This window comes from Macadamia integrifolia, unplaced genomic scaffold (genome assembly GCF_013358625.1).
Source record: "Macadamia integrifolia cultivar HAES 741 unplaced genomic scaffold, SCU_Mint_v3 scaffold1270, whole genome shotgun sequence".
Classification (NCBI taxonomy): Eukaryota; Viridiplantae; Streptophyta; class Magnoliopsida; order Proteales; family Proteaceae; genus Macadamia; species Macadamia integrifolia.
Window position 1 is genome coordinate 119,050 of NW_024868138.1, and position 21,397 is coordinate 140,446.

General features: G+C 42.6%; 1 protein-coding gene across 1 annotated transcript; it reads right to left on the reverse strand.

The window, feature by feature from the left end:
- Window positions 1-2,128: 2,128 nt before the first annotated feature.
- LOC122063247 lies at window positions 2,129-5,105 on the reverse strand. Its single transcript, XM_042626948.1, has 2 exons — window positions 4,787-5,105; window positions 2,129-2,631 (listed from the first exon to the last, which is right to left on the reverse strand). Exons 1-2 carry the CDS (start codon window positions 5,103-5,105, stop codon window positions 2,129-2,131), a joined length of 822 nt encoding a protein of 273 aa, XP_042482882.1.
- Between the last annotated feature and the right edge of the window lie 16,292 nt (window positions 5,106-21,397).

Genomic DNA, 21,397 nt, shown 5'->3' on the forward strand with positions numbered 1-21,397 from the left:
TTAACCTGAAGAAAGCACATTTCCACTAAGCCATTTGGGAGATACGGCGATCGAATGATCAAAACACTTACTCCCTATTTGGTAAAAAATGTTGCCGGAGCTTTATCGGTTTGGTTTGACCTCTACAAAAACATGGGGGAGTTTAATGCACGCTATCCAACATCCAAAAAGCAACAAGGAAAAGGCTTACCCCTCCTACCTATCAATTCCCTTGTTTTCTTATAGTCAAAATCCTAAAAATGAAGGGAAAGAGGGTTTAAGGAAGGTAGCACCTACCTTTGGTGGCAACTGATAAGCAAGCATATAACCAGGAGCTCCCCCACCTTCTCCTCCTTCTTCTCTTTATTATTCTTCTTCTCCTTCTTCCTTCTTCCTTTTTCCTCTTTTCTCTCCCTCTCCCACGTTGGTTTTCAAATGAGAAGTGAGAAATCAGCTCACTGCTTCCCTTTTATAGTGGAAGGCCTTAAGACCTATTTGGTGAGGCACCTATTTAGGACTTAAGTGGATTAAGTCATCAATCGGGACACGTGGTCCACCTCCTTGGACTCATATGGTGTACAAGTCATGGGGAAGGGTGCAAAGTAGTGTGAAAGGTTAGTCAAAGCTTGCCACGACGTGAGTAGTAGGGCGCATGGGCATTGAAGCCATTTTAGCTTAATTTGTGCCACTGGATTGAGGTCACTGGATTCAGGGGCTGTTTCGGGTGGCCATTCCAGTGATGTGCCTTAACAGACTTTTGTCTACTTTTGGCCATTCACTAGTGGGGTTTCCCTAGGATGCGTACAAGTTCTTCTTGGCAATTTCCACTATGTGTTGGGACTCCAATGAGGAGGTGCTAGTTCACTTACTGCTTAGGGTCGAAAGGTTTGAATCCGCTCCAGTTTGATAGGCAAGAGATGCATGGGTAAGTAGGGTCATCCCTCCATTTTTGACAATGGGATGCCGCAAGCCAAAATCCATTGGTGTGTTCTACGTCTAGCCGAAGACCTATTACGAAGTTTAAATTTTACCGTGTTAGGGCATGGGTGTAACATTCCCCCCACCTTATAAGAATCTCGTCCTCGAAATTGAATATACCTGGTAAATCGAATAATCCGGGTACTGTTTCTTCATCTCATATTCTCGCTCCTAGGATGCTTTCTATTTTGGGTGATTCATCCATTGTACCTTGACGAAAGAAATAGTATGATTGCATACTCTAGGTAAAATCTTCATCTAGCTCACGTGGGATGTAAGTCAGGACATGATTTGGGTTGAGTATGTACTTCCTCAACATTGATACATGGAAGACATCATGTGTACCATCTAACTCTAGTTGTAGAGCTATCCTATAGGCTACCAATCCTATCTGCACCAACCCTTCATATAGTCCCACGAACCTAGGACTCAACTTTCCTTTCTTACCAAACCGCATCACCCCTTTTACTAGGGAGATCAACAAGAACCCTTTGTCTCCCACTTCAAACTCCAGATGCTTCCTTCTAACATCCACGTAACTCTTTTGTCTAGGTTGAGGTGCTTTAATTCTCTCTCTGATCACACCCACTTTCTCACTAGTGGCATATATCAAGTCCGGACCTAAGATATGCCACTCGCCAACTTCGTCCCAATAGAGAGGGGTTTAGCGTTTCCTACCATAATATGCTTCAAATGGAGACATACCGATTGTGGCTTTGATAGCTTTTATTGTAGGAGAACTTGATAAGTGAGATGTACTCATCTCAACTGTAACTCATATCTAGAGCATAGGCCTAGAGCATGTCCTCCAAGGTCTGAATAGTCCTCTCTGACTGTCCATCGGTCTATGGGTGAAATGTCGTACTAAAGTTCAGCTGTGTAACCATAGTCTTCTGCACGCACTCCCAGAACTTAAAGTAAATCTGGGATCTCAATCAGAGATGATGCTAATTGGTACACCATGTAGATGAATAATATTCTTAATATATAACTTGGCTAGCTTTTCCATGGGGAAGGTGACTTCCATTGGAATGAAATGAGCTATGCAGTCGAAAACTACCCAAATGGCATCCATGCCCTTATTAATGCGGGGCAATCCTGTGATAAAATCCTTGGTGATGTTCTCCCATTCCCATTCCAAAATAGGTAGTGGCTGTAGTAACCCATAGGGTCACTGTCTCTCTGCCTTGACTTGCTGGCAAGTGAGGAACCTAGATACATGAGTGGCTACATCAATCTTCATTCCCATCCAATAGTAGGAATCTTTTAGGTCCTTGTACATTTTGGTGTTGCCGGGGTGAATGGAGTATGAAGAGTTGTGCGCTTCTTTCAAAATAGCATCTCTCAAATCACTATCATCGAGCACGCACAATCTTCCCTTAAATTTTAGGATTCCCTCGTCAGTTAAAGAGAAATCCTGGTCCTTCTGCTTCCATTCCTTGATGTCAGTTATCAATTTCTGTAACTCTGCATCAGTAATCTGGGCTGCAGTGATCCTGTTCACTAGGCTAGGCTGCACCACCAATGCTGATAGTGACAAGGTGACACCTTCAAATAGTAGTTCCAAATTAAATTTCTTAGCCTCTTTAATTAGACACTCATTAGTGCTCAGTGAAGCAAGAGTTAGGGCCTGAGATTTTCTACTAAGTGCATCAGCTACTAAGTTAGCCTTTCCTGGATGGTAGTGGATAGTACAGTCATAATACTTCATCAGTTCTAACCAATGTCTCTGTCTCATATTGTGTTTCTTTTAGGTGAAAAAGTACTTAAGGCTCTTATGGTCACTGTATATCTCACTTTTCTAACCATACAAGTAGTGCCGCCAAATTTTCAAAGAAAACATCACGACTGCCAATTCCAGATAACAGGTAGGGTAATTTTTTTCATAGTTCTTCAACTGACGGGAGTATAAGCAATGATTTTCCCATGCTCCATTAGCACATACCCTAATGGCAGTTTGGATGCATCACTATACACAACCATACCACCTGTACCGGTTGGAATAGTCAAAACTGAAGCTGATATTAATCTGTCTTGGCTCTCTAAAACTCTTCTCACATACATCGGACCACTCAGATCTCACATCCTTTCATGTAAGTCGGGTTATTGGTGCTGAGATGTAGGAGAAGTTCTCAAAAAACCTTCTATAATATCTAGCCAATCCCAGAAAACTATGGACGTTTACTACACTCTTGGGAGTGTCCCACTCTGAAACTGCCCTTACTTTTCCTGGGTCAACCTCTATACCCTTATCTGAGACAATGTGGCCTAGGAATGCCACTTGTGAAAGCCAGAACTCACACTTGCTGAACTTGACGTAGAGCTGTTTCTCTCTTAGACGTTGCAATACCAGTCTTAGGTGGACAACATGTTCCTCTGCACTCTTGGAATATACTATGATGTCATCAATGAACACAATTATGAACTTGTCCAAAACATCCTGGAATACCCAGTTGATCAAGTCCAGAAATGCAGCTGGCGCATTGGTCAATCCAAAAGACAATACCAGTAACTCATAGTGTCCATACCGGGATCTAAAAGTTATCTTGCTGACATTACTACTCTTGATCCTGAGCTAACAATTGCCCAATCTAAGGTCAATCTTGCAAACACTTTAGCACCCTACAAATGATCAAAAGGATTATCAATTATTGGAAAAGGATATTGGTTCTTCATGGTTAGTTTGTTAAGCTCTCTGTAATCAATACACAACCTCATACTTTCAACCTTCTTTTTTTATGAACAGTACTGGTGCTCCCAAGGGGACACATTAGGTCTAATGAATCCTTTCTTCAAAAGATCTTGCAGTTGTACTTGTAGTTCCTTCAACTCGTTGGGGGCTATGCAATAGGGGGTTTTGACACAGGTGTTGACCCTGGAAGTAAGTCTATCACAAACTCTATCTCTCGGTCTGGTGGCAATCTTGTCAATCATTTGGAAATACATCAAGAAACTCCCTTATTACATCTAACTCAGTTAATGGTCTGACCTCTATCTCAATATCCATCATGGATCCTAGTAGCCTTGACACCCTTGATCTAGTAGCTTTTCCATATGGAGAGCTAACACAATAATCCTCTTATGTTTCTTGGGTTTATCTCCCACAAAGGTGAACTCTTCTTCATCATGGGGTCTGAAGATAATCGTCTTCTCTACACATAGCACACTAGTCTCTGTAAGTGGACAACCAGTCCATCCCTAGAATCACATCAAAGTCGGTCATGTCTAACTCGATCAGGTGTGCAATTAGGTTATGTCCACTAACAGTTATCGAACAAGGTCCATACACTGAATTCAGACTCACCACACTTCCGGTGGGTGTACTAACTACTAAAAATTGAGTTAGGGTCTTGAGTGGAATTCCTATTTTCCTAACGAATCTTGGAAATAAAAATGAATGAGATGCTCTAAACTCAAACAATACATGTGCAGGAAATAGTGACATTGACAGGGTACCTGTCACCACACCCTGAGCAGCATTTGCATCTTCTGTTGTCATAGCAAACACACATCCCTGGGGCCTGTTGCCCTATTGTGACTACACTGGTCGACTGGCCGAGAAAGTCCACTGTGATCTCGGAGGCAAAGTGTATGGTACATCACCCAGCCGATGATGAGGACATATCTTAGCCAAGTGCCCTGGCTGATCACAATGAAATCTCAAGGATTCAACCCCACTGTTTGAGATACACTGCTAGATCGAGAAGATTGGGAAGTCTAACTTGCCTCTGGCCTTCTGAACTAAATCAGAGCTAGGCGGAGATATGATCGCTGGAAACCTTACTAGTTCCCCTGGACTCCATTAACCCCATTGGTCTCTTCCCTATACCTTGTTGTGTAGTAAAATTATCCCAATACTGGTCCCCAATAGACTTGGCCACTTGCATGACCTCTGCATAAGTCTGCAATTTAAGTCCAACAATGGTCGAACCAATACTAGGCCTAAGCCCCTTCTCAAACTTCTTGGCCTTAGCCCTATCATTCCTGATGTGCTCAGGAGAAAAGTAATACAGTTCCTCATACCTCTGTTGGTACTTTAACACAAATCTAGATCCCTGTACTAATGTCGAGAATTTGGTATCTCTCCTATCTCTGATGCTTTCAGGGAAATAGTTCTCGAAGAATGCCTCCTTAAAATCTCCTCCCATGTGGGATTGGGATTTTTAGCATTTGGAATAGGCTGGGTAGACCTCCACCAAGTGTCCACCTCATTTTGGAGTTAATAGCCTGCACACAATATTTTCTACTTATCGGTGCAACCCATCAATGTGAAAACTTTTTCTATGCCCCAGATCCATTTTCCTGGTAAAAGCTAATCCTGGCCCGCACTAAAGAAATACAAAGGCCGGAGCCTTTGGAATTTCTCCATCATTTTCGTAAGGTCCATCCACACATTCACTTGTTCCTGTGGCCCATCGGGTGTGGGCGGGGTAGCTAGGCTAACATGTACTACAGCAGGCACCAGTGGAGTGGAAGTTGTAGGAGGTGCATTCCTGGCATCTGTAGCAGCCTGAATCTGGGAATCAATCTTAGCCATAAATTGTTCCTGCCACTGTCCCACTCCTTGCATCATGTTGCCCATTATTGTGGCAGCATCTTCTGCCGTAAGAACTAGTGGGACCAAAGGTGCATTGGGTAGCCTACCTCTATTCTTTCCGAGTAGGGGAAGCGGGAGGTGATGGATTCAAGTTCGATCGGGTGTTCTGACGTGACATAATTCCTATTTAGGAATTTTCCATTAAACACATATACAAAATAAGCATGTCATACCAGGGAACTTGCATAGGAGGGCCCACACAGAAACACAAACATAATAGCATATATATATAAAAAAAATTAATTCCTATAGAAATGCCCACCAGAAATAGGTCACTGGATTTTGACCTGTTGTTTCTGATGACTAAAACAGAGGCTAAATTTGATCCAGAAATCCATCAAAAATAGGTCCTTCAGACCTGTGTTTTCGGTGACTCCCAGAACACAATAAAAGGGAGTTTGTAGCTTATTTTTTATCCCCAAAACCCTACTTCTACGGTGGACCAAGGAGGAAATAGCCAAGGGAAGTTTCCCCCAGCTGTTAGCCATCGTTTCTAAGCATTTTTGTGTTTAATCTTTACCTTACACATGACCACGGTGAGTTTTTCTTCGATTCAAACCTAAAGTTTCTGATTTTCTTATGGATTTTCCCTCTCTAAACTAGGTTTTGATCTCCAAAACCCTAAGTCCTTGCTTTCTCATTACAATGTTGGCACACTGGACTTCTACCTGTTGTACTACTATGAACCAACCGCGTGCCTTGGTGGAAGAGATGTACAACCACCAGTGGTTCCGATCGGTGGTTGAACAAGCTCGCTGGGTCACCTTTGAGGACAAGAATGTTGATCCTGGTAAGTATGTTTGTGTGAGGGATTTTCTTTGATTTCATATTCATTAGAGGTTCGACGTAATAGGCTAGTATCACGTCCTAATGCCGAATAGGCTTCAATACCCCAGGCTCATGAGGTACTTCTACTGCAATCACCTCAAGGATGAAGGGGATCAACATCTCCTTTGATATGGTGGAACTATCCAACATTCTAAGGGTGTCCAATGCTGGAGAATTGGCCTACTTCCCTCCCATGACCACTTCCACTGATTTCCAGAACCTTGATGTCTAGGATGAGATGAATAGGATGTTGACCAAGCAAGAGTTTGGATGGCATTAGTCCACCAACTACTGTGCCCTACATCCTCATGTGCAACATGGAGGTTAAGGCTGAGGATCGTAGGGCTGCAAACATCTGCTATAGTAAGCTACTGACCTTGGTGTTCAACTACTTCGGGGTGAATTATGAAGAGGAAGAGGCTCTAGGGGCTGAGGTGATCGACTTCAATCAAGAGTTCCTCAGGAAGATGACTATAGACCTTAACGAGGTGACTGAGGAGGAGGAGGGTGAGGATAACCAATAGCCCATGGATGTGGAGGGAAACATTGAAGGTGCATTTGGTCAGGATGATGTTATCCCACCAACTCTCGAGGTCTTTCCACCACCACCACTGAGAACAATAGGAACTTCTGTGGCCTCTTCTTCTAGGGGACCATGAGGGTACAACCTAAATTATGTGATTGATCATCTAGATGCCATGAACAACATTCTCAGGAGGATAGATAGCCTCGAGAATGTGGACTGGAGCTATTGCTAACTTAACGGTCGGGTCATATCCCTGGAGCAACAGCTAAAGAAAATGGCTCTCCACTTCGAGGTACCCAGGGCACAACCAAGAGCAAAAAACCAAACCCTAACATCTCGTCAGGAGTATTGGCCTTAGAGTACCCGATTAGCCTTATGATTTCCCACTTTCTTGCTTTCTTGTATAGCAGGCTTTATTTTCTATTCATGAAATTCTAGGTTATCTTTATGCACTTTTCCGTTATGATCATGTTATGAGTTTAGTTTAAGATTTCCTGCTTTTAGTATTTATATTTAAAAAAAATCATGTAAAAGCTTATGTATTCAAGTTCATTATCAATGAAACAACTTTATAGCTACGTTTGTCTCCTACTTTGTGCACTATTATGATTGTTGTCTTGAGATCTTTATTTTCTAATCCCCTAAACCTTAAGGTTCGGGTAGATTGTGAGTTAAGGCAGAGCATCTCTGATACCAAGCTATCACACCCTGCTCCCACTACTAGTATACCGACGGTGTTAATAAGATGCTTAACCATCTTATATCTCTACCAGAAGCTCTGATAATAGTACCTTAATGAATTATATAACAAAAGTTAATTTGTTCATATTTGTTCAAGACATATATATAGTAACTCAAAAAAGAATACCATCCAAAAATACGGTATTAGGATGACAACGAATCACCACCTAACTCATGGTGCTGCATATGCACATGCATCACAAGCACAATCAGGTTTGTGCTCCTTAGCTTCTGGTGTCACACCCAAATTCCAGTAAATCCAATTTACCATTAAGAATACCAGTGGTGTGAGTAAGATGCATACCCATCTTACAAATCTACCAGGATCTCTGATAGCAGTACCTTAGCATAAATAATCTCACAACACAAACCAACTAATAGTAGTGGAATCAAAGTATAATAGCAGAATCATAATTAAAATGGGGAACATCTAGTGATATCACATATATACGTAACCAAGTTTTTTTATTACAATCATCTATGACTTATAAATAATGACTCCAAAAGTACACCATCCACAATTCTGTATCAAAATAACAAAAATACACCAAGCATCACATGGTGCCGCATATGCACAGAAGTCACAAGCACTGTCCTAGTCATGCTCTCCTGCTTTCAGCATCCACCAATCGCTCACTTCGTACTCGGGCCTAGAGGAAAGAGAGTCACAAGCCATGGGCACAACTGTACCTGCATAATCATCTAAAAGGGGGCATATACGTCAGGTGAGCTTCCAACTTGCTCAATGAGGGGTGGGGTTCATACACAATCAAGCACAAGCATTCACATATATAATATTCCATGATGACATGATTTCAGAAATTAAACACATAGTCCATGATGTGAATGATGCAATCCATTTGATAAATCCACCTAACAATACAACTAAGTCTGGTAAATACTACTATGGCATATTAAGAGGTATCCGTTATCTCGGAACCGCCATCGATGACATAGTAATACAAACCCTAGCCGTAATTAGGAGCTTGTCGGTCCCACTATGCGTCCATCGGTCACCTAGAAAACCCCTGATAACCCCTCCTGGTAGTCATGGCACTGGTATCACCATCGGCCATGCCGGACAAGTTCCTGTCTCTGACAACAATCACATTGTACTGCGGGTGTGGCATTCCGGGAAGGTTCATCAAACATACCACCATTAGGTCATCCAACTACTTACCCCCTGTTGGCAAGTGGACGTAGCATGGGGAGTGTCACCTAACCACAATATCCTATATGCCTTTCATAATGATACAGTTAGATGGACCATGCAACACCGGCATCACCATCGGCCATGAAGCGGGTCCATTTTCAAGTATAGTCCTACGGTACACAATACCGGGAACACATCGGTCACAAGATGTAACCCATGACTATATATCTATCTAGTATGCATAGTAGTTGAGTATGGACTACGCAACACTAGAATTCCCATCGGCCACAAAGCGTATCCATTTCCAAATGCAATCCCAGAGTACATAATATCGGGAACACATCGACCACAAAGTGTAATCCATGACTACAACTAATTCTAATGCACATAATCAATGCATGAATGCAACAAACATACGATAATCATAATACCGACACCACCTCGGCCACACCGGATTCCATATCACAACATACATCTCATTTCATTTCCATCAAAATATAACATGTTATAGAACATCATCATCATTTAAGAAATTTAAATAATTATATGAAAATCCTACACATGCAAGCAATTCTATAATAATTAAACATTCCCAAAAGAAAAGTCAACCATCCCGCACCTTATTTAAGTTCGAACGGATCGAGTTCCAAGTACGGCCACCAAGTGTTCAATTCAATTCTGGCCTCGAAGTATATGTGCATCTCTGTCCTAGACACAAACGTAATCGGATATTGACGAGTGTCAAAAAAATTGGAGGGGGCCCATAGGGGTTACCCCGAAAGGGTAGATGTACTGTCAAATATTGACAGTCCAGGGTGTTACTAGATTCAGTCACCGGAAATAGGGTTAGAACCCACCAGATTCATCAGATGTGAATCCGGTGGCCCTAGCAGAGAGCTCCTAAAGCTCAGACACTTCACTGGAAACAGCCACTTGATCCTGTCCCAATGTTTCTGGTGGAAACACAGGAACTGCCTATGGGTTTTGGGGCTTTTTGGAATGGGTTTGATCTTTGGGATTTGTTTCGTGGAGTTTGTAGGGGTGTTCCTAGCATCATTTTAAGCTAAAAAAATCCCAATTCCATTGGTCCATTTGGGAGATACATTAATCAAATGATCGAAACCCTAGATGGTCTTTTGACCACAAGCGTTGTTGGAGCTCACCAGACTTTGTTTGAGCTCGACATTAACTCCAGGGAGGTTGAATATGCACTCCCCAAGCTTGGGGGTGTGGGGAGGTCAAGGTTCACATCCATACACACCCTAACCTAGCTCAAAATAAGGAGAGAGAGAGTGGAAGGAGAGGTGGCTCTTACCTTCGGCAGGGATTCCGGCAACTAGGTAGGCAACCAGCGCCAAGGTGAGCTTCTTTCCTCCTTCTTCCTCTTATTCTTCTTCCTTTCTCTTCCCCTTTCTCCTCTTCTTTCCCTCTCCCACATTCATGCACAAGTTACAAATGAGGAAATGATTCCTCATTTCCACTTAGGGCCTATTTAGCTGGTCCTTGTCTTGTCTAAGTAGGTTAATTTGACTTTTGGGACATGTGGGCCCATCTCCTTGGACTCACAAGAAAAATAAATCACGAGGAAAGTGTGGGAGGGTGTGTGTGTTCATCTGAGGCTACTCCTGATGCAGGAGGTGGGATCGAAAGGTTTAAATCCCCTCCAGTTGGATTGGTGAGCAATACACGAGCATGTGGGGTCATCTCCCCCCTTCTACAATAGGAAAAAATGAGCCAAAACCCAATGGTACTTTCCACTTCTAGTCCAAGACTTATCACAACAGTTCAAATTAGACCAAGTTAGGGCAGGGGTGTAACATTCCCCCCACCTTACAAGAATTTCATCCTTAAAATTAGACATATATGGTAAATCAAATGGTCCAGGGTACTGCTTCTTCATCTCATCTTCCCATTCCTAGGATGCTTTTTATTTTTGGTGAGTGATCCATTTCACCTTGACAAAGGAAACGGTGCGATTGTGGAGAACATGGTCCTTCCAGTCAACAATTTTCTCCGATTACTCCAAGTAGGCAAATCCACGTCCAACTCACGTGATATATAAGTCAAGACATGAGTGGGGTAAGGAATGTACTTTCTCAACATGGATATATAGAAGACATTACATGTACCCTCCAACTCTAGTGGTAAAGCTATCTTGTAGGCCACCAGTCTGATTCTCTCCAGTACATCATACAGTCTCATAAATCTAGGACTTAGCATTCCATTTTGGCCAAACAGTGTCACACCCCACTTTCGGTAAACCCAAATTAACATTAGGAATACCAATGGTGTGAGTAAGACACATACCTGTCTTACAAACCTACCAGAATCTCTGATAGCAGTACCTTAACATTTCACAATCTTACATACAAATCAACAATCAACAGTAGAATCAGAGTATAGTAGCGGAATCATAATTAAAATGGGGAAACATCTAATGATAATATAATAGCAATAACTGAGTTATTCTGTTACATTCATCCATGACATATATTATAAATCTCAAAAAATCTAAAATCCATAGTTATACCCAAAGTATCAAAGTATGATGTACAATCTCATGGCACGGCATAAGCACAGTGGTGGCAAGAATAGTCTACATCGTGCTCCCCCACTTCTGGCATCCACGAGTCACTCACACCATACTCTGACCCAGAAGATATTGGGTCACATGCCATAGGCCCCACGGTACCTATATCATCATCTAAAAAGTGTGTATACGTGGGGTGAGCTTCCAACTCGCTCAGTGAGGGGTAATTTCACAATTAGGAGACAAGTATAGGTGTTAAGGCCGTTTCATTATAATAGAGAATTTGAATACACAACTTACACTTTTTTAAAATTTAAGTACTGAAAGTAGGAAATCCTAACTAGCCTAAAGACTAGGAAAGTAAATGATAGACGCAAATAACAAAAAGTGAAAGTTCAACTAAACCTAAAAGATCAAACTTAAATAAAACATGGAAAGAGAAATCCTAAAAGCTACAGTGGCAAACATGCCACTACTCTTGCTGCTCTTGTTGCTACTTCTACTGGTTTTATCCCTGGCCCTGAGCCTAGTTTGGACCATTCGTTCCTAAAGGAGGAACTAGAATACCAAGATGGAAGACCACTGCCTGCATCTGTGCCTCTAGGGAGGCCACTCTATTGTCCATAAGACAATAGGTCCTGTCTATACTGTAGAGGCGGCCATCTATGCTCCTCATCAGTGATGTGGTGGTATCCAAGTATGCCATAACATCATTGAGACCATAAGGTCTTGCACCCCTTGTGTCTGGGAAGTGGAGGCAACCCTGGAACCCATAGCCTGGGGATTAGGTGGTGGAACTCCACCAACCCCAGCAGCTTCTCCTCCTACACCACCTACACCTCCACTAACATCACCGAAACTGCCACCCTCTACCTCCATAGGCTGCACACCTGCCTCTAGATCAGGTGTCCCTCATATTTAGGATCATCTTCCTCAGAGAATCTTGGTTGAAGTCTATGACCTCTTCACCCAAGCGTGCCTCTCCCTCTAAATCCACCCAAAGCATCGAAAGATGTCAGTCAGTATTCTTCTGTAGCATAGGTTCCCGACTCAATGATCTTAGCCCTTAGACTGAATTACCATGGTCCACATCAGGAGGTAAGGAAGATGTATCTGTGCCCCCATGTACATGCAATAATTCACATAGGCATGCAGTGCGGATACCTCATCGTAGTGTCCACAAGTGGGGAGAACATTCAATTGGATAGCATGACAGATTACGTTTGGAGTAGCAAAATAGTTGACTGAAAGGTTCCATCCCTTCGCCTCCTTAGTCAGCATGTCATTTATCTCCTAAAAGGTATCGGGACTCTGAAGTCATAACTTGGAGTCCGAGGCGGGCAGTACACTAAGTCACCGGTATTGTCGACCATCAGAATATTAACCAATTGCCTCATGTCAAAGGAGATCTCCACCCCTTTCATATAGGAGGTGATCCGCATCTCTTTGGTACCTCAGTTCATGCATTGTAGGTTGGAGTAGAATAACTTGACCAATGTTGGGTAGTAGTACTTGTTGGGTTTTAAGATGCAATACCACCCGATCGCCTCAAAGCATTGATGGAGAGGGAATGCACGAAAGTCTCTTGTCCTCACATAGACTCCCGGGTCCACATTGCAGTGCTCAAAGAGTTCCCAACGGTCTCGCTTAGCCACAGAGCGGAACAGGACTGGGTTGAACTGAGCGACAGTGTCTTGCTCCTCTTGTTCAATGGCACTTTGGGTACAAACACGGTGTCCAGACATTGTTGCAATATGATTCCTAAGGATTTAAGAATGAAAACATGGTTCAATAGCTGAATGTAATGCTCACAGAGAAGAAAATCACAAAACTAGGTTACAGAGAGGAGAAAAGTACCTTTGATGCATGTGCGGCACCAATCAATTGCAAAATAGTGAGAGGAAGGTAGGGAATGGGTTTAAAAACTCTCCATGGCCGTTTCCACACCTTTTCCACAAGTTAGAATAGGGTTTTGTACAATAAAACTCAAACTCGAGTCTATTTATAGCCATTTTGGAACCACCGAAAACAACCCACCGGAAACACTGGACTTGCTTCCGGTGCCTATTTCCGATGGAATAAAAAGTCTTAGTTTGCTCTCTCTTTTACCCACCAGAAATAACACTGATATTTTCGGTGCATTAAGTCATATTTCTGATGAAAGATGCCCTTGTTTTTGGTGATTACTTTTGGAAATAATTTTTTTTCTAAAATTGAATATTATTTTATTGCCTTAAGAGAATACCTCTTTGTGATACATGTGTGATCGGATACAAATATGTGTGGAGCCCACTTATGCATGCCCTAACCCTAAATTTGCCTATTGTATACGTGTGGGACCCAATATGTATGCATGTTTTCCAATTACATGCAACCTTGTATATGCTTGTGAATTAATTAGATTCCTCCATAGGAGTCATGTCATTCCAGAACACTTGATCCTAATCCCAATCACGCCCTTCACCTCCCGCTTCCCCTACATGGAACCAGGGTAGACCCCGCAATGCACCCTAGGCTCCGTCGGTACTTACAGCCCATGATGTGGCATCCATCTTGGATAATATGATGCAAGGAGTTGAGGAAAGGAAAAATTAGTTTATGGCCGAGATCGATGATAGGATCCAATCGACGATGGGAGCCTTTAATGCACCGCCCGCACCACCTACTCCACAGATACCCACTCCAATACCCGTTGGATTGGCTACCCCTCAGACATCTAGTGGGGCACAAGTGCATGGGCAAGGGCATCCAAATGTGCATGGGTAGGTGCAAGACCCAATGCTGGATCGAGCCCAGGCTTATGTAGAGGGCTGGGCAGACTTGACGAAAATGATGGAGAAGTTTCAATGGCATAGGCCCCCATACTTCTCAATGGTGGGCCAAGACCCGTTGTATCCATCAAGATGGATTGGTGGAATGGAGAAAGTTTTTAGACTGATGGGCTGCACTAATGAACAAAAACTTTTATGTGTGGGCTATCAGTTGCAAAACGAAGCAGTTGATTGGTGGAGTGCCACTGAGCCTATTCTAAAGGTCATAACCCAAACCCTACTTGGGCAGACTTCATAGGGGCCTTCTTTAGGAACTACTTTTTGGAAAGCTTCCAAAATAGGAGAGAGAGTGAGTTCTCTCAATTGGTTTAAGGTTCCCAGTCTATGCTTGAGTATCAACAATTTTTTGAGGAGCCAGAGGTGATAAAGCCAAAGAAAGAAGTTTGAGAAAGGGTTGAGGTTAGGCATTGGGTCAACCATTGTTGGGTTGAAACTACAGACTTATGCCGAGGTGGTCTAAGTGGCCAAGTCTACTGAAGACCGGCATAGAGACAATTTCACAGCCCAGCAAGGAACGGGAAAGAGGCCAGTGGGATCTACTAATTCCAGGGGAGGTAGCAAGCCTTTCCGAGTGCCTTATATCAACCCAACATAGTGTAATTTAGGAAGCCTGAAGCTAGTCAGACTTCCCAGTCCTGTCGATCTAGTGCTGTATCTCAGTCTATAAGATCGAGCCTGAGGTGCTTTCATTGTGATCAGTTACGCTATATGGCGAGGACATGCCCCCACCGTAGGCCAGGTGATGCACTATGCACTATGCCACCTAGGCCCTAGCAGATATATGCAGCCCCTAGGCTAGCATAGCCCCCACAGGGGAGTGTTTTCTATGACCACAGAGGATGCCGAGGCTATACCTGGTATAGTGATAGGTATATTATTGCTATCATTATTGCCTGCACATGTGTTATTTGACTTTGGAGCCTTGCATTCGTTCGTGTCACTGGCATTTGCGAGGAAGATGAGAATTCTACCCAAGGGACTGACTCAATGTTTGGCTGTGAGCACCTCTATAGGAAGTGTAGTATGTCTGACCTATGTGTATGAGCCTTGTCCAGTGACCATAGGTGAACATAAGTTGAATGCTCACTTGATCGAGTTGGATAGGGCCGACATCAAAGTGATTTTAGGAATGGACTGGTTGTCTGCATACAAAGCCAGTGTACTATATACAGAGAAGACTATCATTTTCAGACCTTGTGATGATGATGAGTTTGTATTCCAAGGGGATAAGCCCAAGAAACCCAAGAAGGTTATCATATCTGTGCTCCAGATGAAGAAGCTACTAGATAAGGGATGTCAAGGCTGCTTAGCATCTGTGATCGATACTGAGATAGAGATTCGACTATTGACCAAGCTTGATGTGGGGAGGGAATTTCTTGATGTATTCCCAGATGAATTGACAGGTTTACCCCCAGATCGAGAGACAGAGTTTGCTATAGACCTACTCCCTGGCTCGGCACTAGTGTCAAAAGCCCTTACCGCATGGCCCCCATAGAGTTGAAGGAATTACAGGTGCAACTTTAGGACCTTCTAAAGAAGGGATTCATTAGACCTAGTGTGTCTCCATGGGGATCACCGGTATTGTTCGTCAAGAAGAAAGATAGGAGTATGAGGTTGTGCATTGATTACCGGGAGCTTAATAAGCTAACCATTAAGAACCAATATCCTTTACCAAGGATAGATGATCTATTTGATCAGTTGTAGCGTGCCAAGGTATTCTCCAAGATCGACCTTAGATCAGGCTACCACCAGCTCAGGATCAAGGATAGTGATTTCAGTAAGACTGCCTTCAGATCAATGTATGGACATTATGAGTTCTTGGTAATGTCATTTGGGATGACCAATGCACCGATCGCATTTATGGATTTGATGAACCGAGTATTCTAAGATGTATTAGACAAGTTTGTGATTGTGTTCATTGATGACATTTCGGTCTACTCCAAGAGTGCAAAGGAACATGTGGTTCACCTGAGGTTAATATTGCAACGCCTGAGAAAGAAACAACTATATGCCAAATTCAGTAAGTGTGAGTTTTGGTTATCAAAGGTGGCATTCATCGGCCACATTGTTTCAGACAAGGGTACAGAGGTTGACCCAGACAAGGTGAAGGCAGTTCTAGAATGGGAGACTGGTTCAAGCACATCCAAGGAAGATAATAGTAATAATAATTCATGATGCATGATAGTAGAAATTAAACATATAGTCCATGATACTCGTGATGCAATTCATTTATTTATCCACCTAACATTACAACTAAGTCTGGTAGAATGCTACTACGGCGCATTAGGCTGTATCCTTTGTCTCGGAACCGCCATCCACTATGCAAGAGTACAAACCTACCCATAAATAGAAGCCTATTGGTCCCCGTATACGTCCATGGGTCACCCAACAAACCCCTGATAAACCCCCTCCTAGCAGTCATGGCACTAGTAACACATCAGCCACACCGGACAGGTTCCCACCTTCGACAACAATCATATCGTACCGAGGGTATGGCATTCCAGAAAGGCACATCGAACATACTACAATGGGTTATCCAATACGTTAACCCCTATTGGTAAGGGTTCGTAGCATAGGGAGTGATACCTAACCACATATATGCTACATGCCTTTATAATGATACAGTTAGTATGGATTACATGATACCGGCGAGACCTCGGCCACAAAGTGTAATCCATCTCCAAATAAAGTTCCGGGTACACAATACCAATGAGACCTTGGCCACAAAGTGAAACACGAGACCATTTACCTAACCTAGGATACATATCAAATTTGAGTATGGACTACGCGACATCGGTACCAATCATTGGCCACGAAGCGTATCCATTTCCAAATGCTATCCTGGGGTACACGATACCAGCGAGACCTTGGCCACAAAGTGTAATCCATGACTATAACTAACTCTAATGAGCATAATCAATGCATGAATGCAACATACATACAGTAATCATGGCACCGATATCACCTTGGCCACATTGGATTCTGTCTCACACACAGCTATCACGGTACCGGTACCACCTCGGCCACACCAGATCCCGTCATACATCTCCATACAATTCATATCATAATCATAAAATGCCAAATGTAACATATCATCATCGTATTTGAGCAATTACAATTGAACATATAATTCTAAGCATGTGAGAAATTTAATAATAATAAACATTCCAAGAGTAAACACAGTCCAACCCTCACCTGGTTTTTGTTCGAGTGTGTTAGGGTTCAAGTAAGGCCACTGATTGATCAATTCAATTCTAACTTTGGGGTTCGTATGCATCACTGTCCTAGGCACAAAGGGAACCAAAGCTCTTGAAGCTCTTTTCACAAGCATCAGACCACTCAAATTTCACACCATTTCATGTGAGTCGAGTCACCGGGGTTGCAATATGAGAGAAGTAATCAATAAACCTCCTGTAGTATCCGACCAATCCCAAAAACCTGTGTCTGCTACACTCTTGAATGTTGTCTTGAGATTTTTATTTAGTCCTAATTTCCCCAAGTCATGGTTCGACCGAGATTGTGAGTTAAGGCAAAGCTTCACGCTCTGATACTACAGCTGTCACACCCCAATTCTAGTAGACCTAACTTATCATTAGGAATACCGGTGGAGTGAGTAAGACACATATCTGTCTTACAAATCTACTAGGATCTCTGATAGCAATACCTTAACATTTTCACAATCTCACATCACAAAGCAACATAAGCAGTAGAATCATAAATAAAATGGAGAAACGTCTAATGATAATATAATAGAAATAACCGAGTTATTCTGTTACATTCATCTGTGATATATTATATAATCTTAAAAAAAATATACAATCCACAGTTATACCCAAAAGTATCAAAGTACAATGTATAATCTCACGGTGCGGTGTAAGAACAGTGGTCATAAGCATAGTCCTAATCGTGCTCTCTCGCTTCTGGCATCCACCAGTCGCTCAAACTATACTTTGACCTAGAAGATACTGGATTACACACCAACAGCACCATGGCACCTGCATCATCATCTAAAAAAGGGTGTATACGTGGGGTAAGCTTTCCAACTCTCTCAGTGAGGAGTGGGGTCAAGCACATCCAAGCAAGACAATAACATTAATAGTTTATGACTCATGATTGCAAAAATTAAACACATAGTCCATGATGCTTGTGATGCAGTTCATTTATTTAATATCCACCTAACAATACAAACTAAGTCTGGTAAATGCTACTACGATGCATTAGGCTGTATCCTTCATCTCAGAACCACCATCGACTATGGAAGGATACAAACCCTAGCTGTGAATAGAAGCCTGCCGGTCCCCATATGTGTCTATGGGTCACCTAGCAACCCCCTGATAACCCCCTCCTGGCAGTCACGACACCGTTATATCATTGGCCATGCTGGATAGGTTCCCACCTCTGGCAACAATCACATCGTACCGCTGGTGTGGCATTCCAGAAAGGCACATCAAACATACCACAATGGGTTATCTAACACCTCAACCCCTGTTGGCAAGGGTTCATAGCATAGGGAGTGATACCTAACCACATAAATGGAACATACCTTCATAGTGATACAATTAGTATGAATTACACAATACCAGCGAGACCTCGGCCACAAAGTGTAATCCATCTCCAAATACACTCCCAGGTACACGATACCAGTGAGACCTTGGCCACAAAGTGTAAATAGAGACCATTTCCTTAATCTAGCATACATATAACAGTTTAGTATGGATTAAGCAACATCGGTACCAATCATCGGCCACGAAACGTATCCATTTCCAAATGCAATCCCGGGGTACACGATACCAGTGAGACTTTGGCCACAAAGTGTAACCCATGACTACAACTAACTTTAATGCACATAATCAATACATGAATGCTACATACATACGGAAATCACAGCACCAGTACCACCTCGGCCACGTTGGATTTCGTCTCACACACACAACTTAAACACACGGTGATCACGGTATCGGTACCACCTCGACCCCACCGGATCCTGTCATACAACTCCATAACAATTCATATCAATATTATAAAATGACAAATGTAACATATGCCATATCATCATTGTATTTGAGCAATTAAAATTAAACATGTAATTCTAAGCATGTGGGCAATTTAGCAATAATAAACACTCCAAAATAAGGAGGCTAAGGGATAGAACCATGCAATCAACTATTTTGCTACTCCAAAGGTCATTTTTCGTGTGGTTCAGCTGAATGTCCTTCCCATTTTTGGACACTAAGATGAGGTATCCGCACTACAAGCCTATGTGACCAACTGTGTGTAAATGGGGGCACAAATACGTTTCTTTTACCTCCTGATGTGGACCATGGTAATTCGGTCTGAGGGAGTGGATCACCGAGTGGGGAACTTGTGCTATGAGAGGATACTAATTGAAATCTTCCCTGCTTTGGGGTAGACTTGGAGGGAGAGGCACGCTTGGGTGAAGAGGTCACAGACTTCAATAAAGATTCTCTGAGAAAAATGACCATCGATATGAGGGAGGTGACACCTAATCCAGAGGTAGGTGTGCAGCCTATGGAGGCAGAGGGTGGTGGTGCCGGTGATGTTGGTCGCGATGCCAGTGGTGTTGGTGGTGTAGGAGGAGAAGCTACTGGGGTTGGTGGGGTTCCACCACCTGATCCTCAGGCTATGGGTTCTAGGGTTGCCTCCTCTTCTCGGGGCACTAGGGGTGCAAGGCCTTATGGTCCCAATGATGTTATGGCCCGCCTGGACACCACCACCTCACAGATGAGGAGTATAGATGGTCACCTCAATAGCATAGACAGGACCTATTATCTTATGAATAATAGAGTGGCCTCCCTAGAGGCACAACAGGCGATGGTCTTTCCTCTTGGTATTCCGGTGCCTCCTCTAAGAACACATGGTCTGAACTAGGCTTAGGGCCAAGGACAGAATCAACAGTAGCAGCAGCAAGAGCAGTAGGAGTAGTGGCATGTTTACCGCTGTAGCTTTTAGGATTTCGCTTTTTATGTTTTATTAAAGTTTAATGTTTTAGGTTTAGTTGAACCTTACTTTTTGTCATTTGCTTCTGTCATTTACTTTCCTAGTCTTTAGGCCAGTTAAGGTTTCGTGCTTTCAGTACTTAAATTTTAAAAAAGTGTAAGTTGTGTATTCAAATTCTCTATTATAATGAAATGGCTTTAACACCTACTCCTAATTGTGAAATTTCTATTAATGTTGTCTTGAGATTTTTATTTAGTCCTAATTTTCCCAAGTCATAGTTCGGTCGAGATTGTGAGTTAAGGCAAAGATTCATGCTCTGATACCATAGCTATCACACCCCAATTCTAGTAGACCCAACTTACCATTAGGAATACTGGCGGAGTGAGTAAGACACGTACCTATCTCACATCACAAAGCAACATAAGCAGAAGAATCATAAAAAAAATAGAGAAACGTCTAATGATAATATAATAGCAATAATCGAGTTATTCTATTACATTCATCTATGACATATTATATAATCTCAAAAAAATATACAATCTACAGTTATACCCAAAAGTATCAAAGTATAATGTACAATCTCACGGTGCGGCATAAGAACAGTGGTCACAATCACAGTCCTAATCATGCTCTCCCACTTCTGGCATCCACTAGTCACTCACACCATACTCTGACTCAGAAGATACTGGATCACACACCAACGGCACCACGGCACCTGCATCATCATCTAAAAAAAGGGTGTATGCATGGGGTGAGCTTTCCAACTCTCTCAGTGAGGAGTGGGGTCAAGCACATCCAAGTAAGACAATAACAATAATAATTTATGATGCATGATTGTAGAAATTAAACACATAGCCCATAATGCTTGTGATGCAATTCATTTATTTAATATCCACCTAACAATACAAACTAAGTCTGGTAAATGCTACAATGACGTATTAGGCTGTATCCTTCATCTCAGAACCGCCATCGACTATGAAATGATACAAACCCTAGCTGTGAATAGAAGTCTGTCGGTCCCCATATACGTCCATGGGTCACCTAGCAAACCCCTGATAATCCCCTCCTGCCAGTCACGACACCGGTACATCATCGGCCATGCTAGACATGTTCCCACCTCTGGTAATAATCACATCGTACCGCTAGTGTGGCATTTCAGAAAGGCACATCAAACATACCACAATGGGTTATCTAACACCTTAACCCCTATTGGCAAGGGTTCATAGCATAGGGAGTGATACCTAACCACATAAATGCTACATGCCTTCATAGTGAT

Bases quoted from the DNA above. Each gene is read 5' to 3' on its own strand.
- LOC122063247 (XM_042626948.1), bottom strand. From the start codon at position 5,105: ATGGGAGGAGATTTTAAGGAGGCATTCTTCGAGAACTATTTCCCTGAA. The intron at 2,632-4,786 runs GTATAGGGAAGA...ACTACCATCCAG, and splicing joins TAATTTTACTACACAACAAG to GAAAGGCTAACTTAGTAGCT.